Source organism: Periplaneta americana, chromosome 4 (assembly GCF_040183065.1).
Source record: "Periplaneta americana isolate PAMFEO1 chromosome 4, P.americana_PAMFEO1_priV1, whole genome shotgun sequence".
Taxonomy (NCBI): Eukaryota; Metazoa; Arthropoda; class Insecta; order Blattodea; family Blattidae; genus Periplaneta; species Periplaneta americana.
In genome coordinates, this window is record NC_091120.1 from 182,868,396 (window position 1) to 182,892,300 (window position 23,905).

The following is a 23,905-nucleotide window of genomic DNA, read 5'->3' on the forward strand; positions in this document are numbered from 1 at the left end:
CTCTCATTGCCAGATGTGCAGGGAAAATGATGTCGAGAAAACCACGTATATAGTGCTTTAAATCCCTCTTTTGTTGCTGAGAGTACAGTGGGAAGTCGATAGACGGGTAGGGTAATAAATTTCATAAAATGTCAGTACTGGAAGAAAAAGTGAAATTCGATTACCATGTGTCATTTCCAAACTCTGAGATTTTAAGCTATATTGTGATACGCAATTCGTTTGAATTTTATTTTTTCTTCTGTCCTTTTGAAGGACCACAAGGGCAGAAGGGCAGACCTCGAGGACCACAGGTGGTTCGCGGACCATAGTTTGAGAAACGCTGCTCTATACCACAAATCAATACGATGTTTTATAGATTTTGTTGGTTATCTTCTATCAGCCTTGTTCGAAGTTACTGTTTTATCATTTCATAGAAATACGTAGGCCTACATTTTTAAAATTTTTTACTTCCAGTCTCCTGATCCGAGAGACAAGACGCAGTGCATGTTGGCGACAACTCTCTGGATAGTCACTCTACTGTACATGCAACTCCTCTCGTACGCCTTCATGTCTCCAAGAGAGTATGACTTCATCATTGTGGGCGGAGGGTCAGCCGGGTGCCTCCTGGCCGCTCGTCTCTCCGAAGTGTCCAGCTGGAAAGTACTTCTCCTAGAGGCAGGAGGCCCAGAACACTTCATCGAGGACATTCCCTTGTTGACTCCAATGTTCTTTACTTCTCCATCTAACTGGGGATTCGAAGCCGAGAAGAATGACTCCTTCGGTCGGGGGATGAAGAACGGTCGTCTGATTTGGCCTCAAGGAAAAGGTCTGGGAGGTAGCAGTGTTCTCAATGACATGGTGTATACGCGAGGCCATCGCCGAGATTATGACAACTGGGAAGCGTTAGGAAATACAGGGTGGGATTATGAGAAGGTCTTGCATTACTTCAAGAAATTTGAAGAGATGAGAATCTCTAAATACATCAACGATACCGAGTATCACTCTGTTGACGGAGAAATCCCGGTTGATTATCCGCCTTACCGTACCCCGTTATCAACTGCATTCGTAGAGTCTGGTATTTCCAAAGGTTACGAAGAAATTGATTACAATGCCAAAAACCAAATAGGATTTTCAAATTCTCAAACAGCGATCAAGAATGGTGCTAAAATAAGTTCGTATAGAGCTTTCCTTGAGCCCGTCATAGGGAGGAAGAACTTAGATATTCTGAAAAGAAGTTTTGCTACCAAAATAATAATAGATACAGATACCAAAGAAACGTACGGTGTACAATTCAACTTATTTGGTTTGTTTGCAATGGAAGCATACGCTAGTAAAGAAGTAATAGTATCTGCCGGAGTGATAAATTCTCCAAAGTTGCTTATGTTGTCTGGCATCGGGCCCAAAGAGCATCTTGAAGACAATGACATCACTGTAATCCAAGACTCAAAAGTAGGATATAATCTTCAAGACCAAACAACTTTCATAAATCTATATTTCACTGTCAACGAGTCCGTTGATCTTCAAATAAACAATATTCCTGATATGTTGAAGAATCTTCTACAATATTACAGTAAAAGGAATGGTAAATTTACAGTTCCAACAGGATTTGAAGCTTTATCTTTTCTTGATGTTGGTATCCCTGATGGTTATCCGGAAATTGAGTTATTCTTTGGCTTACTCCTTCCTACCATTCCCTTTTACTTGAGCTCATTTGGAATACTGTCAAGAAGTTTGAATGAATTTTTCAAACCTTTAAAATCGAGGAATGGTTTCACAATTTTCCCCATACTTCTGAGACCATACAGTACTGGAAGAGTGATGCTCAAGAACGGAGACCCAAACAGCAAACCATTGATTTATCCTAGATTTTTCTCAGATTCTAGGGACATGGAAACGTTGATATCTGGCGTAAAGTTGGCACTTGAATTCACTAAAACTTTACCATTTCAAAAGCATGACACGGAATTATATTCAGAACTATTACCACAGTGTGAAAGTCACGAGTTTGGCTCTGATGCGTACTGGGAATGTTGTGCGAGAGAAATGACTATAACAGTACTTCATTCGACGGGGACGTGCAAAATGGGTCCTGATTCGGATCCGGAGGCCGTCGTGGACCCGAGATTACGAGTACGAGGAATTCAGAATCTTAGGGTGGTGGACGCCTCTATAATGCCCGTGATTGTATCAGGTCACACTCTGGCTCCAGTGTATATGATTGCGGAGAAAGCAGCTGATATGATTCAAGAATACTGGAAGGAAACATAATAAAATTGGTGAGATGTAGTTTATAGTAAATCCATTTAACCTACTGGACTCATGCTAGAGAATTAATAAAAGAGCAGAAATGACAAATGTACTTGAAAGTCAGATTACAGAGTTGTAATGAAAATGATGCTTCCAAGATGGCGCATAGTGGGTCAGAACGCAAATCTAGCTGGGCAAACTGAATAGTTTCTCTCTTATAACATAAAGATTGCGGCAAAACATCCTCCCTAATTTAAAGTTTAAATAAAAAACAGATGGATCAAAATAAGGAAACTATATTAATATGAATTGTATCTAAACAGTGGGAAATTTAGGTTTACATGCGTTGCCATAGCGATATCAAATGACATGCGCAAAACAACAAGAATTGAATAGGACAATGAATACAGGGAATTGACATTCAATTAGTGCAAATTGTAATCTGTAAGGAATTCGAACTATGCCGTGGACGGGAAAATCACATGCTTACGCTGTGGTATCGTTTCTGGTAAGTGGTAATTCCTTTGTCGCTGCTCAGATGTATCCCGGACGCTTAATTTCTTCACGTGGCGACGTCCCCTGGCCAGCACTATCACCAGACCTTGCACCCTGCGATTTTTTTCTATGAGGGCATCTTAAGGCTGAGGTGTTCAAACATCTCGACCGAGGACTTTGCCAGACCTAAGAAATGCAATACAGGAAGGAAATTGCTGTTATTCTTCAAGAAATGCTAGTTAGAGTGATTCAGAATTTCCGAAGTCGCATTCAACATTGCATTGATAGTGAAGGACACCACTTGAGAGACACGTTATTAAAAAATGAAAAATTCTCACTGTTAAGATACCATTCATATTAATAAAGTTTCCTCATTTTGATCCATCTGTTTTTTATTTAAAATTTAAATTAGGGAAGATGATATGCCGCGTCCTTCATTTTTATAGAACTTTTTTACAGGCGTTACAGGTAGCATATATTTTTGTATACTAACTTTGATTACGTTTGTGTAAGACGAACTACCCGGGCGATTTTAATCCAAATTATTAACTTTTCTTCTATCCAACAGATTTTCACGAAACTTTGTGCAAGCGTGACAGGTATTAACCAGGATTCGAGACTTCGGACCCGATAAAGCAGTTCAGTGGGAAATCCGCATAACGGCGTACTGAGTATAGTGGTAAAGCGTACAGTGGGTGGGGTACTGCAGAATGATGCCAACAAATACGCAAAGGAGAACGCTTTGGATTTGAAGGTTCTGACGAATAATTTGGTTTTCATACAAACTTATTTTCAAACTGTGTCTGAAACTATTACACGATTAGAAAAGTCAGAGCAAGAGATGCCGGAAGCCTCCAAATTAGTTGAGCAAATGACACAGAGAATTAATGAGACACCAAGTACACCGGTTACTGAACGTGTAAAACAGAAGTGGAAATCAATTTTATGTAAAAATAACGGATATGGAACATTGTGTAACATAAACAGCAAATTAGTGGACATAGAGTCACCCGAGAATGAAGGACTGTCTCTTAGAGACTGCAATGATGTTAGGTTTCTTCGTTTTGCTCCTCTCACGTCATGCGACGTAGAGCGCAGCTTTTAACAGTACAAACTGTGTTTGGCAGATAACCGAAAAAGATTTACGTTTGAGACACTGAAAATGTATCTTGTAGTGCATTGCAATTCGGTACTGTAACTGCACTTCCTAAAGACGACCAATAGGATAAATGAAGAAATTAAAATTGCTACATGTTTATTTCCATCATTAACACTATGTATAATTAAACACAAATGCTTATAAAAGACAGGAGAATAAATGCTTTTCACATTCTTTTGACATTGTCATTGTGTAATGTATATTTACTTTCAGAATGTATATATGTGTTCCCCATACTACCGTACTCTATTCTAAATAGCAACGTTGTTACCTCAACACATCTCTACCTTTCACTACCTGCAGCGAGTCAACAAACTATAGTACATGCACAGTAAACTTATTGTATCGGGTCCCAAGTCTCGAAGCCTGGTAATAACACATATTCTTGTGCACAAACTCTGATTATGTTTGTATGAGATAAACTTTCCTTTTATAGTGGATGCATTTAGATAAAATTAATGATTTCACTCCTATCTAACAGATATTTATGAAATATTGTACAAAAATTTACAGGTAGAGTATATTTTTTGTGTATAAATATTGTTACGTCTATATAATAGGAACTATCTCTTTATATAGATTGCATTTACACAAAATAAAATCAGTAACATAACTTCTATTCTATTTAACAGATTTTTATGAAACTTTGTACAGAAGTTACAGATAGCATGTATTTTTGTGTTAGAAACTTTGATTACATATGTATGCTACCTGTAACTTCTGTACAGAATTTCATGGAAGTCTGTTAGGTAGGAGAAAAGTTATTAATTTGTCTAAATGCACTCCCTACAAAGAGGTAATTCCTCTTATACAAACATTCATTTAAATAAAAAAATTTCCATGATCACAAAGTGGCACCGAAAAGCCAGAAATTAAGGACACTAGAAGAGTACGAAATATACACACAAAACACACCCACAACACATTCTCAATATACAACTGAATTTCAGAACAGACACTCTATTTGACTTCACACTACCAAACACAAACGCACTCTCCGGCAAAACTACTGAAGAAACTGTAAGAAACAAGGACCTCACTAGTTTTGAAGATGGGTGATACGAAGTCGAAACCAGTCAACTAGGTAATTTACAAATTTATTTTATTTTAACACATGAAAATTGTTTTACAACCATATTGAACTGGAACACTCAAGTATGTAACTCATATTACATAAAAAATGTGCTTTCCATACCAAAATTTCTTAAACAGCATTCGAAAATTTCTCCTGCTATCACTAAAAGAATACTAGTGGAAACACTAGCAATGCCCCAGTTTGATTATTGTGACTTTCTACTGCCTGACCTCAATGTGAACCAATCGCAAAGATTACAATGTGTTCATAATTCTTATGTTCCCTTTGTCTGCCCGTCGCGGTGACCACATTACCCCATCCTTCAAAACTCTAAATTGGCTACGGCTTAATGAACGTAGAAAATTACATTTCCTTGTTCTCCTTTTAAAAGTCCTTCACACTTCTACATCTACTTACGAACTGTTTTGTTTCTCTTCATATTTGTTATATATTTTTTTAGATATTTAGTCATTTTCTTTAATCACTAATATATTAGGCAGTCAATATGTTGCATTAGTACTTTTTGTGCCCAGTGTGATCTTGTCTTTCTACTTGTACTTTTTTACTTCTCGCTTTATGCATTTTTGCATTTACTGTATGTATTTTGTATTTATAATTTTATTTCCATTTCTTACTTACTTTTCCTTCCTGCCTTTGTTTTGTATATGCCTATTTGTATTTTGGTAGTGTGATAGAGAAGGCCTTATGGCCTTAACTCCATAAGATTAAATAAATAATTAATCATACATATTCCTAAGTGGTACAAAGTGTTAAAAACGTGTAATCAAAATACAGATTTTCTATTCCTGCTTCACGTCTTATTTACTCATAAAAATGTTCTTCTGAGCATTTAAAAATATTACAATGTCAAAATAAAAACACACGTAAATAATTATTTTCGTATTTTTGTAGAAATTTTTAATATCTTTACTGTTTATCTTGGTACCTTTGTAAAATAGTTTTCATGATAACACTGAAAGCTGTATTCCCATCACAAATATCAACACTAACCTGAAGTAAAATATGTTGAATTAACTTGACCCTTAAGATTGCAAGACATGTTAGAATACTGTGTCTTCTTTACTTACTTACTTACATACTTACTGGCTTTTAAGGAACCCGGAGGTTCATTGCCGCCCTCACATAAGCCCGCCACTGGTCCCTATCCTGAGCAAGATTAATCCATTCTCTATCATCATATCCCACCTCCCTCAAATCCATTTTAATATTATTTTCCCATCTACGTCTCGGCCTTCCTAAAGGTCTTTTTCCTTCCGGCCTCCCAACTAACACTCTATATGCATTTCTGGATTCGCCCTTACGTGTTACATGCCCTGCCCATCTCAAACGTCTGGATTTAATGTTCCTAATTATGTCAGGTGAAGAATACAATGCGTGCAGTTCTGTGTTGTGTAACTTTCTCCATTCTCCTGTAACTTCATCCCTTTTATCCCCAAATATATTTCTAAGTTTTTCATGTGATATCTAGGTAACTGATCAAAAGTCTGTTCCAATTCCTCATAGAAGCTATCCTTTATATGGTCGTCTCTCTCTTCTGTAGGGGCATGAGCATTTATAACTACGATATCGCACCATCTACCCTTAAGTACTAAATACAATAACCTATCACTGATAAATTCGTCATTTTTTGTGCCGATTTTATTCTTTTATGAATAAAGAATCCTGTTCCTAATTGGTGATTATCGTTTCCTTCCCCATAATAGAACAAATAATCTCCTATTTGTGTTATGCAGTTCCTGTCTAACCTAACCTCCTGTACTCCCACAAAGTCTATTCTATATCTAGCTAGTTCTTTTGCTACTAATGTTACCCCTCCTGTTCTATAAAGACTTGTAACATTCCAAGTACCAAATCTCAAAACCTTATTCCTTTGCTGTGGTCGTGCCAGAACATTCAGTCCCATTCCGAGGCTTATTTGAAGGATTCGTAACAAGCTGTTTTTTTACGATGATGGGTTGTTAGCCCTTCGCCCAACTCCCAAGCTGGAGGACCGCCCCTCATCGGCTGTCCGCGACTGCTTATTCAATATATTCACAGCTACCCTCTATTTATGTCTTCTTTAGTAAAAAAAAAACAGTAATTTCACTCAGAGTAAAATTTTCTTAAATTAATTAAATATAAATGCGACTTATCTTCTAAGAATTAATCTTACTAAAAAGTAGTCTTACCTAATGGTTACTACGAGACATTCTTCTGTAGAAAAATCTTCATTTGATTAATGTTGCACCTATTTTTGAACATACGGTGTTCATTTTTTTAATACAGTGAAACATGTCAATTCATTATAAAATACAAAAACTGGGCACTATAATTGAACTGTGGAATGAGATGATGTTATTTACCAAATTCACATCTCAACTGATTAATTCTACAGACTGCAATATTGTCCGGTTTAAAATTTAATCCAACATTTTCTTACCAGTTATTAAGCACGCTGCTTCATCAGCAGACAACTCCATGATTGCGTCAGACTCAGTAACCGTCTCCATCCTGACTACCAACAGCCACAGTCAAGCAGATAAAACATGCGCCGGCTTTCAGAATCGGAAGGGCCTGCAATCTGTCCGCACGCTAACATTGCTATGTTTACTGTAGTTCAGCCTGAACTTGAAAACATTTGACAGTTTCCACCGTACGAGTATAGCAGTAATGTTAATTCGTGTGACTCGCGTCGTCTTCTGACAGAACTCGTGATTAAAATCAGACTTTATGCTAATATACAGGCTGTAAGGGCTAGAAGTGCTGTCCTTTTCACAGTCGTCGGGGACGGTCTACAGCAGTGGCTGCCAAAGACTACGGAATTGTGACGTAATAGAAATGCAACCCGCACACCACTATCGCAGGGAGAGGGGTGAAGTGGGTATCTCCTCAGGTAATGCAGAGACGGACTGTGGCCAAAAAACAAAAACAACATTCTTCTACTTATTAACTACACACACTTTTTCCGTGTTAACTTTTATCCTCCTATTCATTATTTTTGTATTATTAATAAAATAAAATACATTTTCTTATTTACCGTAAACTGGGGTTACTTTGAACACAGAGGAAACTTTGAACATTTTTTTTTAGAAAATCATATTTAGGTTTCTACATGCTGCTCTTGTTACAGATGGAGGTAAATTTGGTATGAGAATGATTTTATAATAATTTGCCTTCATCTAAAGGGTGCGTCAGAAAGAACGGATGGATTTCAAACTATCGATACGCAACGAGGAGAGAGATATAGTGAGGGGGACCACGACTGTTGGGTCAGCCAGAGAATGCAGTTTCAGTTGAGAACATGGTGTTGGTCTGGTGTACAACGTGCTTTCATCGTAGAGACATTTTTGAAAAATGAAGAGTCTGTGATCGCCACTCAGGACTCATTTCGACATCGGATGTCACGCTAGGATTCCAACTCGGAATACAATTTTGCGGTGGGAGGCTTCATTTCGTATCACAGGTTCAACATTAAAGAAGAAATCACCTGGACGAAATTCTATTGCACTGAGATTGTCCGAGGCTACGGTAAGATCTCGCGCCCTGCGACTTCTTTCTTTGGGACCATTTGAAGGCGTAAGTTTGTAAACATCGATCACATACACTGGACGAACTGAAGACAGCGATTCGTGAAGAAATCGTGGCAATTGCACCAACTATGACTGTGAAAGTGATGGCGAACATCAGAAAACGCCTCGATGCCTGTATTGAAAGCCAAGTACATCATATGGATAATGTTGTTTTACATAAATAAACTGCATGTATTGGTGAATATGTTGATAACAATAAATTTTTGATTTGATGAATCTTTACAATTTTCTTGCCATGTGAAATCCATCCGTTCTTTCTGACGCACCCTGTATAACAAGTGCAGCATGTAGAAACCTAAATATGATTTTCTGAAAAAAATGTTCAAATTTTCCTCTGTGTTCAAAGTAACCCCACTTTACGGTACCATAAAAAGAACGTGTACTTTACATCATCAGTTATTTGAAAAAGCCGAAAATTTTTATTGTTTGTTTATTAATGAAATATTCAAATTACACTACATACGTCGAAAAAAAAGTCGAAGTATTTTACCCCGATTAACACATAGAAGCCGATACTTTTTATTGTTCGTTTATTAATGAAATATTCAATTTACAGGTAAGGGCGTGGTAGTCTTCATAACAAGAATAATAATGACAACGTACATTATTCTTTTATACTTCATTTAAAATGTTACAACAAATTAAGTATCTCATATTTTTGCCATCTGCACAAAAGAAATACTTTTCCTCCCATGTTCCTTAGAATTAAGTTTTTACATATTATCTGTTCTCTGTTTTCTAAAAGACATCGAAACATATTATCCTACACACTTGTAACATTACATGCATACGTCCGCTGCTGATAAATGTCTAGACTTATATCGAAGTGAAGGCTGTAGACAGAGTGTGGGGGTATGATGTCATGGTTACGCTTAAGTGGAGGCAAGGGCATGTGTCGCGACACAGCTTTTGGCGTTCACTGGTTTACAGGATCAAATAATGTCCATACAACATAGGGTCAAAACTTAATAGTTTTCATAGAAAATATATTTGTTTTTATCTTAATTAAGTTATACTGCTCATTGATACTCGGGAGGAAATTAAACATAGAAAAAATATGGGAAATGCGTGTTATTATTCGGTTGAGAAGTTTTTATCATCCAGTCTGCTGTCAAAAAATCTGATAGTTAGAATTTATAAAACAGTTATTTACCGGTTGTTCTTTATGGTTGTGAAACTTGGACTCTCACTTTGAGAGAGGAACATAGGTTAAGGGTGTTTGAGAATAAGGTGGTTAGGAAAATATTTGGGGCTAGGAGGGATGAAGTTACAGGAGAATGGAGGAAGTTACACAACACAGAACTGCACGCATTGTATTCTTCACCTGACATAATTAGGAACATTAAATCCTGACGTTTGAGATGGGCAGGGCATGTAGCACGCATGGGCGAATCCAGAAATGCATATAGAGTGTTAGTTGGGAGGCCGGAGGTAAAAAGACCTTTAGGGAGGCCGAGACGTAGATGGGAAGATAATATTAAAATGGATTTGAGGGAGGTGGGATATGATGGTAGGACTGGTAGCTATTATCTGAAACTGCTTCTTGTCTATGCGGATGACGTGAATATGTTAGGAGAAAATACACAAACGATTAGGGAAAATACGGAAATTTTACTTGAAGCAAGTAAAGCGATCGGTTTGGAAGTAAATCCCGAAAAGACAAAGTATATGATTATGTCTCGTGACCAGAATATTGTACGAAATGAAACATAAAAATTGGAGATTTATCCTTCGCAGAGGTGGAAAAATTCAAATATCTTGGAGCAACAGTAACAAATATAAATGATGCTCGGGAGGAAATTAAACACAGAATAAATATGGGAAATGCCTGTTATTATTGGGTTGAGAAGCTTTTATCATCCAGTCTGCTGTCAAAAAGTCTGAAAGTTAGAATTTATAAAACAGTTATATTACCGGTTGTTCTTTATGGTTGTGAAACTTGGACTCTCACTCTGAGAGAGAAACACAGGTTAAGGGTGTTTTAGAATAAGGTTCTCAGGAAAATATTTGGGGCTAAGAGGAATGAAGTTACAGGAAAATGGAGAAAGTTACACAACACAGAACTGCACGCATTGTATTCTTCACCGGACATAATTAGGAACATTAAATCCAGACGTTTGAGATGGGCAGGACATGTAGCACGTATTGACGAATCCAGAAATACATATAGAGTGGGAAGATAATATTAAAATGGATTTGTGGGAGGTGGGATATTATGATAGAGACTGGATTAATCTTGCTCAGGCGGGCTTATGAGAGGGCGGCAATGAACCTCCGGGTTCCTTAAAAGCCAGTAAGTAACTAAGTATACTGCTCATATCGTTTGTAAAAATACTAAAACAATTACATCAGTAGATATATCTAGCAAAGAGTTAATATTAATTTAAACAAGTATTTGTGTGTTCTATTACGTTTAGGTGAAATTTAATAGTAATCTATGCTTAAATGTGTTAATATTCTGGCGTGAGAGACGAAGCAACGTGTTGAGCAGACAGTACTCTGCATAGACGTACAGTACATAAATGTCAGCTGAGTTCAAGCTCATTGTCCATAGGTCTACTGCCGAGCGGATGACAGTTCAGTACAGGGTATTCGATAAACAACTTACAATGTCATTCATAGTTTAGGAATACCCAGTCAAATGTTCGCAAACATCTATACCTATGGTATAAAATTATAAACCAATTAATTTCTTAGAATTAATATTCAGTTTCATTGTTGGTATTTTTGTTATTCAACTTTTCATTCTATTTCAGTAGTTAATCAGTGTACAAGTGCAAAAATGGAAAGTAGTAGTGGTACCAACGAAGAAGTGGTAGTGAATAATAAAATTGTAAAAGAAGAATTTCTAATCCATCTGTATATCCTTCAGTGGCCAACAGTGGAATGAACAAGTGCTGCGAGTAAATCATGTTTATAAAGTCCCGCTGTTCTTTTCGCTTAAAAGTGTTAAGATTGAGGACATATCGTCAGGTGAATGCAAGAACTAGGTAACTCGAAATTTGCGTTTTTTAGTTACCTCTTTTATAGCATAGCAAAAATCACACAAAATGTAATGCAAGAACTAGCAACTGATCGAACGATGTCAGCGACATCTATTTTCCAATATAACAAACAGGTAAAAGAAAACGAGACATATTCCTTAGTGCAATAAATGAGTAAATAGGCAATGTCACAAAATATAAAAAATCAAGTTACCTAGTTCTTGCATTCAGGTGACGATATTATAAGTGATTTATCTTGTTGTAGAACTCTTCCTTGAATGTACTTGACAATACTGAACATTGGACATTCCTGTGTCAAATTCTTTGTGTTCATTTTATTCGAGATAAAAGTTGGTATTAGCATTTAATGTTTGCATTCATTTTGAGATAAAATTGGCGTCAATATTGAAAAAAGAACTTTTATTTACTGTGTTGGGAAGAAAAGTGACCATTAATGTTAAAGAACACGTGTTTTGAATTAATTATGTTAAAAGTGATTTATCTTGTTGTAGAACACTTCCTTGAATATATTGACAGTACTAAACATTGGACATTCCTATGTCAAACTCTTTGTGTTCATTTTATTCGATATAAAAGTTGGTATTGGAATTTAATGTTTGCATCCATTTTGAGATAAATTTGGCGTCAATATTGAAAAAAAAAAAAAAAAACTTTTATTTACTGTGCTGGGAAGAAAAGTGACCATTAATGTTAAAGAACACGTGTATTGAATTAATTATGTTAAAAGTGATTTTTCTTGTTGTAGAACACTTCCTTGAATATACTTGACAATACTGAACATTGGACATTCCTGTGTCAAACTCTTTGTGTTCATTTTATTCGAGATAAAATTTGGTATTGGAATTTAATGTTTGCATCCATTTTGAGATAAAGTTGGCGTCAATATTGAAAAAAAGAACTTTTATTCACTGTGTTGGGAAGAAAAGTGACCATTAATGTTAAAGAAGACGTGTCTTGAATTAATTATGTTAAAAGTGATTTATCTTGTTGTAGAACACTTCCTTGAATATACTTGACAGTACTGAACATTGGACATTCCTGTGTCAAACTCTTTGTGTTCATTTTATTGGAGATAAAATTTGGTATTGGAATTTAATGTTTGCATGCATTTCGACATAAAGTTGTCGTCAATATTGAAAAAAAAAAAAAAAATTATTTACTGTGTTGGGAAGAAAAGTGACCATTAATGTTAAAGAACACGTGTATTGAATTAATTATGTTAAAAGTGATTTTTGTTGTTGTAGAACACTTCCTTGAATATACTTGATAATACTGAACATTGGACATTCCTGTGTCAAACTCTTTGTGTTCAAATTATTCGAGATAACAGTTGGTACTGGAATTTAATGTTTGCATCCATTTTGAGATAAAGTTGGCGTCAATATTGAAAAAAAAGAACTTTTATTCACTGTGTTGGGAAGAAAAGTGACCATTAATGTTAAAGAAGACGTGTCTTGAATTAATTATGTTAAAAGTGATTTATCTTGTAGAACACTTCCTTGAATATACTTGACAGTACTGAACATAGGACATTCCTGTGTCAAACTCTTTGTGTTCATTTTATTCGGGATAAAAGTTGGTATTAGTATTTAATGTTTGCATTCATTTTGAGATGAAGTTGGCGTCAATATTGAAAAAAATAACTTTTATGCTCGACCATGCCGAACTGTAGTAATTATACACCTGGTAGCAGACCTTTAATGCATGTCATTAAAGTGCACCTACTCATTAAAGGTCAGGTCTTTCAGCCAGTGACGACTCAGGTTACAACTGTTCAGCGAATGACAGGTCAGCTTTCTACCGTTATAAAACCGCAAGTATCGATTATTCTCGGACATGCAATCGAAAGAGAATTAGGGAAAAGTCACGGAGGCTGGAAATCAAATACTGTCGCAGAAGTTATGTTCTGTTACTATAATAATTTGCGTTAATTGTAAATAATATTCAAATAAATTCAATTTGTCATCCCTTTTTTCAATGTCTAATTTAATTTCAATGTTATCTCTGTAGGTTCTTATGGCCTAGCAATGTGAACATCTGTTCCTCGGAAAAAAATCAATACTTTCGCGTCTGCGCACATCTCACAACATATGGGACATTGGTCAAAATCAGATACAAAGAAAATTAATATCAAGTTAGAAATATGGTCGAGCATAAAAAGTCGTATGAAACTCGCCTATAATGGTAATTAAGAAACTCGTATGAAAATTATGAAACGAGCGCAAGCGAGTTTCATAAATATCCATACTCGCTTCTTAATTACCTTCATTATAGGCTCGTTGCATAATGTACTATTATTCACTGTGTTGGGAAGAAAATTGACCATTAATGTTAAAGAACACATGTATTGAATTAATTATGTTAAAAGTGATTTATCTTGTTGTAGAACACTTCCTTGAATATACTTGACAATACTGAACATTGGACATTTCTGTGTCAAACTCTTTGTGTTCAAATTATTCGAGATAACAGTTGGTATTGGAATTTAATGTTTGCATCCATTTTGAGATAAAGTTGGCGTCAATATTGAAAAAAAGAACTTTTATTTACTGTGTTGGGAAGAAAAGTGACCATTAATGTTAAAGAACACGTGTCTTAAATTAATTATGTTAAAAATAGATTTAACGTTAAAGAACATACTTCAATATACTTTTTATTGGATATGCCATATGCTAACATAATTAAAACTGTTAATATCTGTTGATTGCATGCAGAAAAGACTTAACTCCAACAGTTTAAGAAATTAATAAAACACAAACTACAAGTGAAATTTGTTTTTATTTAATGTCTAATCAGTGAGCATATATGTATACGTGTAAAGAAATAACAACTAAGTTATTTTAATGTGACACAGAAAATGCTGAACATTTTTTTGCACTTTTCTCAAAAGCAGGTTTTCTGGACTTAAGTCCTTCCTGGAATCATCGATTCATTTTGTAGGTCTACAATCGCGGAGCAACGTTCGGTAAAAATCGCCAATTAATACTTTTCATAGTTGACTTTCGTACAACGCGTAGCATTTTACAATATTTTATGAACATTTATGGCGGTTAGATAATCGAACAAAGGTAGATTTTTTAAACAAGTTACTGAATATAAAGTTATAACTACTGCTACTGCTACTGCTACTGCTACTGCTACTGCTACTACTACTACTCTTGCTCCTGCTACCACCACCACCACTATTATTATTATTATCATTATAAATATTATTATTTATATTTTTATACTTTGTATGTCTCATTTAATTTGACCTACTGTTCACATTTTATTACGCATTTTTCTTTCTCTCTATGTTACACAGAATTATTCATTATTACTTGTAAATACTTTGTGTGTGTGTAATGTAGAGGTGAAACTAAGACTAAAAAGTTCTATACAACTTTTTCTCAAAACCTTCAATTCCAGAGTTAACGCCATTTTACGTGGAACTTACGCTCCCAAACAAAGAAAGGATAAGACACCAAATGTAAACTAATTATCACTTTCGTACAGTGCATTTGAATTTCAATACAAAAACAACCAAAGTCACTAAATCCATATCCTCAGCAGTCCACTTATGCAAGTTCTGTGAACTAAAACCAAACACAGTAAAGAATGTAAAGCAATTTCTTCTAGACTTTACACATTTGCACAATTCTTAGTGTAATGCATGTTCAAAGTGCTGTCACTCAACTTGAAGTCCAGAGGGTTCATGTCCGGTGATCTGGCTGGCCAAGGAGTTGGCCCTGCGCGGCCTATCCATTGACCTGGATACGCAGCATTGAGATACGCCCTTACGTTGCGGCAGTAATGCACAGGAGCACCATTGTGCATAAACCATAAGTTCGCTCGCGTTGGAAAAGGGATATGTAGCAGACCATGCAATTCGCGTTCCAAGAATGCGCGGTAGATTTTCCCAGTCTACCTTAGAGGTAGGGCTCGAGGTCCGAGTAACTGACTCCCAACAATACCACACCAAATGTGTGGGAGAACAGTAATGCCTATGCAGTTACTACGACGTAGGTGCCATCTACTGGAACTCTGGAATTAAAGATTTTGGGAAAAAGTTATATAGAACCTCTACAACACACACACAAAGTATTTACACGTAATAATGAATCACCCTGTATAGTATGTCTGATTTCTACTGACTTGTTTACATTATATTATGATTATCTACTTCAGTTTTGAGTGTAAAATTGTAGTGTACTTTACTTTGTAAATCTATAGTGTTTTTTGTAACGCAGTTTTAGGCTACTCCTGGTTGAATGTTAGAGAAGGCCGTATGGCCTTAACTCTGCCAGGTAAAATATATACAGTACTATTATTTATTATTATTATTATAAGGAAATTTTCTTTGAGTGTACTTTTCTTAAAATAACGGTTTTCGACGTTTTCAAACGAAATACTAGCTAAGAACATCATGTTAGACAAGTCCTTATAGAACAGTGACTTTGTAGCAGCAAATAAATTTGAAGAGAAAAAAAAGGTCTGTTTTGAGTCTGCTTGAGAAATACTACATTTTCTGTGGGGTTTTTAGTGCTTCTGTATGAAATATCGTTTTTCTGCTCTTATGTAAGAATGGCATAACTGATATTTACCCCATTAGAACTGAAGAATTCACACAAACTCTTCTATCAGTTAACTTCCAAACGCTTAGGATTTCTTTCCTTCTGAATAGCCACTACCTATCTTATTTGCTGATATGCAATCATGAATTGATTGTGAGTAAGATGGGTGGGTGGAGAGTTTTTATGAAATAAATGTTACCAAATCAGTAGGCCATTGGTACCATTTTTTTTTTGTTTTGGAAACTACATGTTCTGAATACTGAACGTAAAATATCGTCCTGTTTATTGCTGAATGGTACACCGGACTTAGAAGTTCGTAAGATGTTATAAGATGTTTGGAAAACTTAATTCCCTCAAAATATAACATATGTCTTTCATAAAAATAGAGTTACAAATATTGAATAAACAAGTTACAAGATTAACAAAATTGCAAAGTCAAAATGGCCTCTACTAAGAAACCCAAAGAACAAGCATTCAGAATCTTCATTAGAAGGTGTTTTCCCAACCGTAATACTGAATCCAGATGAATCGTCTCTCATGTCTTTTCTCGAACTTCTTTTTTGGCTTCTTGCATTGCCTTTTCATTTCACTGTTTTCTAAGTTTGTTAAAAGGCGAGGCTTTACCTCCTCCTACAGGTGGCAACACTAGTACCGAAACAGAAAACCAAGGTATGAAGACGGAATACTAATAATTCTAGTATTTCATATTTGTGACACACTGATGTTGTAAACCATAACCTCAAAATATATAATATAAAAACGAAATCAGTTAAACATATATTGCTATAAACGTAGATTATGTCCCTTTAAAAATGTATATCATTAATATAGGGACATCATTTTATTTTTACTTCAATTTTATTGTACCTGAGTTTTTGAATGTATTTCACTCCCACCCCTTCTACTAATGAAGTTCAACCGTCCTCCACACAGATCCAGGACAGCATATACAGTCATAGTAGCCTTACGGTCATAGTAAACAGTACGTTCCAAAAATATGTTCGCGTTTTCTAGTGACGAAAGAGTTTCAAAATTGCATCATTTTCCATTTGCCTACGTCTCATCCCGGTTTCCCCCACCTGCTTCTATTCGCCTCTCTGTAAATGCTAGTGGCTGGGCTGTCTTAGCTCTTTTCTGGGAACATTAATTTCTGTTTGGAATTGGAGGTCTACGTAATATTATACCTATACAATTGTTTAAAAGAACTTAAATAAAAGGGCCTCGTTAAGTAATTAACTGTCACGTGATTTCCTCCCTTTCTACGACGCTGCGACGTAACCACTTGGACGGACAGTAGAGAGCATGTCTGAGTAATTTTATCTCTTCGGATCGGGCAGAAGTGAAGATTGAATTTACAATAAGTAAGGTCTCTTTTATAGAGTAGGTGCAGAATTATTTCAACATGAGTTACTGTTACGAAGTACGAACCTGGTAATTGGAATTACGTACTATAGTCTATAGTGCGATAATATGACATTAGAACTGAATCCTGTATCGAAATGAACAGCCATCATTTTCAAACATGTGTTTAAATATCTATATTATGATTATTTTTCAATTTAACTTCATTCTCTATAGTGTACGCTAATGTGTTATAGACAGTATAATATACACTGCATAATGAATACGTCCGCATGGACAGCTCAGTTCGTGAGTAAAAACACTCATTGTTAATACTGTACTGTATTTTGATTAAACAAAAACCTAATGAAAATTATCAAACTCAAAATCGCGATATTTCCTAGTTTACGTAAATGGATGAACTACTTTTCTTCCCTCCTATACCTAGTAAAGTGATTAGTTTGTATATTACGCCAGTATCATCGAACTCCAGTCGTGGAAGGAGGTAGCAAACGGTGTTTCCGGTTCTTAATCGTTGATCCAAAGGTATAGCCGGGTTAATATTAGAAATGTTAGTAAAATAAAATGATGTCCCTGTATTTCTAACATTAAGGAATAACAATGTATATTGGAGGAAAGAACTTTGTGTCAAAATTTTCACTTTCATCGAAAACGTTTCAACAGTTCAACTTCTTACTGCAAACTAACAATTTCCCGCTAAAGAGAGTAGGCCTATTAGGGCGTAGTAATTTGGAAGGCTTCCGCTAGAATAGAACAAATCTTCAAGTCGTATATCACACTATTTCATATTTGTAACACTTCCTATATTATTTCTAGATCCTGTATTAGTTCATGAAATGTATAGCACATGACATGAAACGCTCTATAGATGGTAAACGGACCTCAGATCTACATCGATATGTGGTGGTGGTGTGGTGTTGATGATATTCACTGATACACACTCGGAACATCATAAATCTGTAATACTGGTGATCCAGTTTTTCTTAAAGTATATTCTTCATTCCTGTCACATAAATCAATAGAAAGCACAAGCGTTTGTTGCACAAATACCCCATATACATTCAATCATTCTCTGTCCAGTCAGTTTTAATCATATCTGCTGCTTTCTCAGCTATCATGTACACTGGCGTTGGTAGTCCGGGGTGCTCGAGAGGAAGTGCTACAATATGGAGGAGCTGTGCGATACCAACTGATGAAGTAGAAGCAGGTGACGAACAGTTAATAAGAGGTAAAATGACAAATAGAAATTGTAACAGAAATAAAGTAAATTCAATCAAGGCTATAGATACTGAACGAAACTACCTACTAAGAGATAGGCATCAACAAAGATTAAATTTTCCTAAAATTAGAAAAACGTATTATTAACTAAATAAGAAAAGAACACAGGTTCTGAAAATAAGATAGAATAACGTCAAGGTTTTAAAATAATAAAAAAAAATTGAAAATAGAGAATTAATGAAGTTATTAATGTATTCCGATAACTATATTAATTAGTAAAGGTTCAGAAGATAATTTGACTTTATAAATTGGTTAACAACTATATTTGAATTTCAATAAGAATGAATTTATAATAAATTTGTGCGAGATCGTGCGTATTTGCTCGTTTTCCGCACAGAACCAATACGCGGTAAGTGTGAAATACCACATTCAGTATTCCCAACGTAACACACATAACAATTTCCCTCTTCTTACCGCTTAAGCGCCATATTCATTTTACTGCTTAGGCTTTTAACATATTATTTTTAGAGACGTTTAACATAGTAATAATTATAAATTGGAAACTTACCACTGCAATTTCACCTAAATTGCAATGTTAATTATAGTTTTTAAATATTTGCAAAAATTAAGTAACGTCTACTACTCCACGAAACGTATTGCATTCCTGATACAAGTAACATTAAAGAAGCCGTGAAAAAATCAACAAGATTCCAGATGCCGATGTTATTACTGCAATATGTTATATAAATAATATTGTTAAAATATTAAAATGAAAAATAAATCATTACATAACCTTACCGTTTGTTTTAAGTTCGCATTTATAGACTGGGGGGAAAAAAAAGACAGACGTATATCACGGCCTGCTGGAGTATAGTAAACACAGAAAACATTTTATAGCAACAATGTTGAAGAAAGATATTTTGGTTTTCCGAAGTTGCCGTCATTAAACAGAAACCAACATGGAGATTTCATTGCAACCAATTAGAAATTCGTCTTTCAGGTATTTAATAAACGATCTTCACACAAAATAATGTACGATACACGAGCGGTATGTTTGTTTTCATGTTCTCGGAAATTAAAAAAGCTCAACTACGTTTCGCTTTTTCAATCTTTTCCTCGACCATGAAAACGTCAACATACCGCTCTTGTAACGTATATTACTATTATTAGTCATCATAATAGAAAAAAATCGAAAATGATTGCATGCGATACAACGATGAAACTAAATTGAGGTTTATTATGTAAGCAACTTGTCAAGTTTGTGTTTAAACAGGTATGCGGTAGTCTTCATAGAAGTTACGCAAACGATTCTGCTGACAAGAAAATATTGCAAGAAATAAAGATTAACCTACATATGGAATGTACCGATTCAGCTATTTCAGGCTCATGACTTACAGTATGTCGACATCTGCTCACCTATTTGAAATAATAAGTTATTATGTAAAATAAGACCTAAAAATTACAATTAAATTGTGAAAAGGTGCAGATAAATAAGGTTTAAAGTCTTAATGGTTTCAGAATATGTATGATAAGAACTTTCTTGTGTTAAATTTTAACGTACCTTGTTAACATGTTTCGATCTTTTTTCGGTCATCTTCAGAACTGGTCGTCATTGGTCTTATAATATCATATTCCGAAGTGATACAGTGTTAAAAGTTGTGTAATCAAGATGTATATATCTTAATGGTTATTACGATTGGTTTAAACATGCACTAAAACCAGACGTAAGTGCAAGTTTGAACCAATGAATTATTGAGATTTGCGATAAATTAATCACTTTAGGAAATTGTATATTTATTATTGTACTAGCCGAACCCGTGCGCTCTGCTGCACCCGTTAGAAATAAATATAAAGTAATTACATAATTAAAATAGGACGTTTGATCCAGGGAATATTCGTGTTTGATAGAAGGATAAATCGTTTAATATGTTACTTAATTTAAATTGTATTTAAATAATTAAAATGCGATCATTTTGGTCCAGAAAGCACTCATTTGGTGCAATGACAATTCCTTTAACATGTTTATTAATTGTATTACATACAACCATAGTTTAATGAACATTGACATCATTTAGATTTAATGTGTATACTTTATTTTACTTGCTATATGTTTCCATTGAATTATGGTATTAACTTAATTTTAACCCTTGTTGTTTTCTACGTATTCAGTAAATGGCGCTTGGCCCACTATGGTTCTGAACCCTTGAAATAAGTTAAATTATATTATATAATATTACATATTATATTATATTATATTATATTATATTATATTATATTATATTATACTGTAATAACATTATAGCATTATGTCCATCTAGAGAAACTACACTTTCCAATGGTGAAATAATAATTAATTATACAAATCGGTTAATTTATCTTCCGATATTACTTCATACAAACACAGAAACATTCTCTGTAGGCTATCTTTCATAGCTTTCGATTGTTGTTGTCCAAGGCCCCTTATAGACGAAGTCATTTGTTTTTTTATTCATTATACGGCCTTAGATGGCAGTTATTTTAATGTTAAAACTCATTTATCTCATTAAATATCAGTCCTATCAAAATTTTTCATGGAATAAACCTTATCGCAAATTATTTTTAAAGAAATTTTTTTATATAACATTTTTCACAAAAATCAATAATAAGCGAGATATTTCGATTTATTTAATTCAGACCCCCTTATAACCCCCCTTTTAAATAATGTATTTTGAATGCCATATGGCCTAAAATCTAAGTTACAACGAACTTAATTTATATTCCAATTTTCATCGAAATCCGTTCAGCTATTATCGCGTGAAAAGGTAACAAACATACAGACAGACATGCAATCAAAAATTTCAAAAAAGTGATTTTCGGTTTGAGGGTGGTTAATTATATATGTTAGGACCAATAATTTTTGGAAAATCGAAAATTACCAGAAAAATTTCGGCTACAGATTTATTATTAGTAAAAATAACTACTTTTGTATATAGATATTTTTGTTAAATTACTATGTTTTGTACTTTTGTGAACTAATATCAATAAATCTATCTATCTACGTACAGTTCTTCTTAAAGAATATCCTTCATTCCTGTCACATAAATCAGTAGAAAGCACTAGGGTATGTTTCACAAATACCCCATGTACATTCAATCATTCTCTGTCCAATCAGTTTTAATCATATCTGCTGCTTTCTCAGCTATCATGTACACTGGCGCCATGGTGTGCCCAGACGTTATGGAAGGCATGATGGAAGCATCAACAACTCGGAGTCTATCTATCCCCCTAACTCTCAACCTGGGATCCACAACGGCGTCGGGATCATAATCAGGACCCATCTTGCAAGTGCCGACCGAATGCTGAATACTGACAGTCGTATATCTAATGGCACATTCCCAGTACTCATCTGACTGGAATTCATGACCTTTGCAAGGAGGTAAAGGTTCACGATACAACTGAGCACCATACTTCTTGAAAGACCGCGTTTCCAGTAGCCCAACTGCCATCTTGATTGCCTTGATCAAAATGGCCATGTCTCTAGAATCGGAAAAATAATTTGGGTAAATAAGAGGGTGACTGTGGGAACGTTTGTCTTTCAGTTCCAGCTTTCCTGCGCTATAGGGTCTTAGCAGAATTGGCAAGATTGTAAAGCCATGCAAGGATTTTAAAGGTTTATAAAACTTATTAAAACTGTCTGACAAAACACCAAATCTGCTGAGGTACAAAGGAATAGCTGGCAGCAGTTGTCCTGAGAAAAATAATTCGATTTCAGAGAAACTGTCGTTTCCTACGTCAAGAAATGAAATCGCTTCAAATCCACTCGGAGTTGTGAATTCGCCTGCACCTTCCATGAAGTATCTTGTGAGGCTGCCGACCACATGGATGGGTTTTCTGAGACGAATATCAACTGAGGAATTCACAGTAAAGAAGAGGCTTAGTAAGGAAACGTGGTCTTGTAAATTGTGGCCGACTTTTGAGTCTACAATAACTGGTATATCTAGTTTCCGTAGATGTTCTTTGGGCCCGATTCCAGACAACATGAGCAACTGCGGTGAATTTGTTGACCCACCAGAAAGAATCACTTCCTTTCTGGCATGTGCCCTCAGCGGTAGCAACCAGTACCAAGTATATTCAACACCATACGCTGTTTTGTTATCAGAATCGATAAGAATTTTAGTAACAAAACTCCTGGTACGTATGCGAAGGTTCTTCCTATCTTTAACCGATTCCAGAAATGCACGATATGAACTGAATCTGGAGCCGTTTTTTGTTGTTGTCTGAATATGCGAAAACCCTATTTGGTCTGCGGCATTGTAATCTATGTATCCATAACCTTTCTCAATGCCAGCGTTTACAAAAGCGGTTGAGAGTAAAGTACTGTGTGGGGGATATGTAACCTCCAAGTTTCCTTCTCTAGAATGGTATTTCGTGTCATTGAAAAGTTCAGGGATATTAATTTTTTCATGTTTCAGGAAATAAGGCAGTACTTTGTCGTAACTCCAGTTTGTATTTCCTAGTTCCTCCCAATAATCGAAGTCTCTGCGGTTACCTCGGGTATATATCATAGCATTGATCACACTGCTACCACCCAAAACCTTCCCGCGGGGCCAAATTAAACGACCGTCTCTTAGTCCAAGACCAAATGTGTCGTTTCTTTCAGCCATGTATCCCCAGCTTGATGGAGACAGTATGAACAGCGGAGCCAACAACGGGATGTCGTGAAGGAAGGTTTCTTCTCCACCGGCTTCAAGAAGTAGGACGTTCCATTCTGGTATTTCCGATAGTCGGGCCGCCAAAAGACACCCTGCAGTGCCGCCTCCTACAATTATGAAGTCATACTGAGGGGGCTTCATGAAGTTGGTTGTAAGAGCGTCCAGGTAGAAGAGCAAGAGTGTCCAGAACGCAATGTAAACCGCCGACTGTGTTTTGTTGATGCGGATCATCCCTGAAATCTGTACCACAGTACAATTAGAATTAAGTTTTGTAATATATACAGGGACATCATTTTATTTTTACTTCAATTTTTATTCTACCAGAGTTTTTGAATGTACACGACTGTGCAAAAGTCTTAGGCACCCTATGCAATACGTTTATATTGTGTTCTAGTTCCTAGAATTGAGAATGAAAGTGGTCCAAACCAAGTTAGAATGAAGTCTTACTGGTGAAATAAGTACAAGAATTCGTCTCCGTCATCAAAACCAATTTTAATGTAAAACCATGGAAACACACATTCCTTTATAGAC

General features: G+C 35.4%; 2 protein-coding genes across 2 annotated transcripts in view; one reads left to right on the top strand and one right to left on the bottom strand.

Annotated features, from left to right (window-relative positions):
* LOC138698505 (glucose dehydrogenase [FAD, quinone]-like) overlaps positions 1-3,730 on the top strand; it is a 32,887-nt gene extending 29,157 nt beyond the window's left edge. The window contains exon 3 of the mRNA XM_069824484.1: positions 454-3,730. Within this exon, the coding sequence (XP_069680585.1) occupies positions 454-2,247 (1,794 nt within the window). The 3' untranslated portion in view covers positions 2,248-3,730. The remainder of the gene's footprint in view (positions 1-453) is intronic.
* Positions 3,731-20,968: 17,238 nt separating this feature from the next.
* Positions 20,969-23,605, bottom strand: LOC138698975 (glucose dehydrogenase [FAD, quinone]-like). Its single transcript, XM_069825163.1, has one exon. It carries the CDS (start codon positions 23,603-23,605, stop codon positions 21,812-21,814), a length of 1,794 nt encoding a protein of 597 aa, XP_069681264.1. The 3' UTR covers positions 20,969-21,811.
* Between the last annotated feature and the right edge of the window lie 300 nt (positions 23,606-23,905).

Coding starts and splice junctions, on each gene's coding strand:
- LOC138698975 (XM_069825163.1), bottom strand. CDS start 23,605: ATGATCCGCATCAACAAAACACAGTCGGCGGTTTACATTGCGTTCTGG.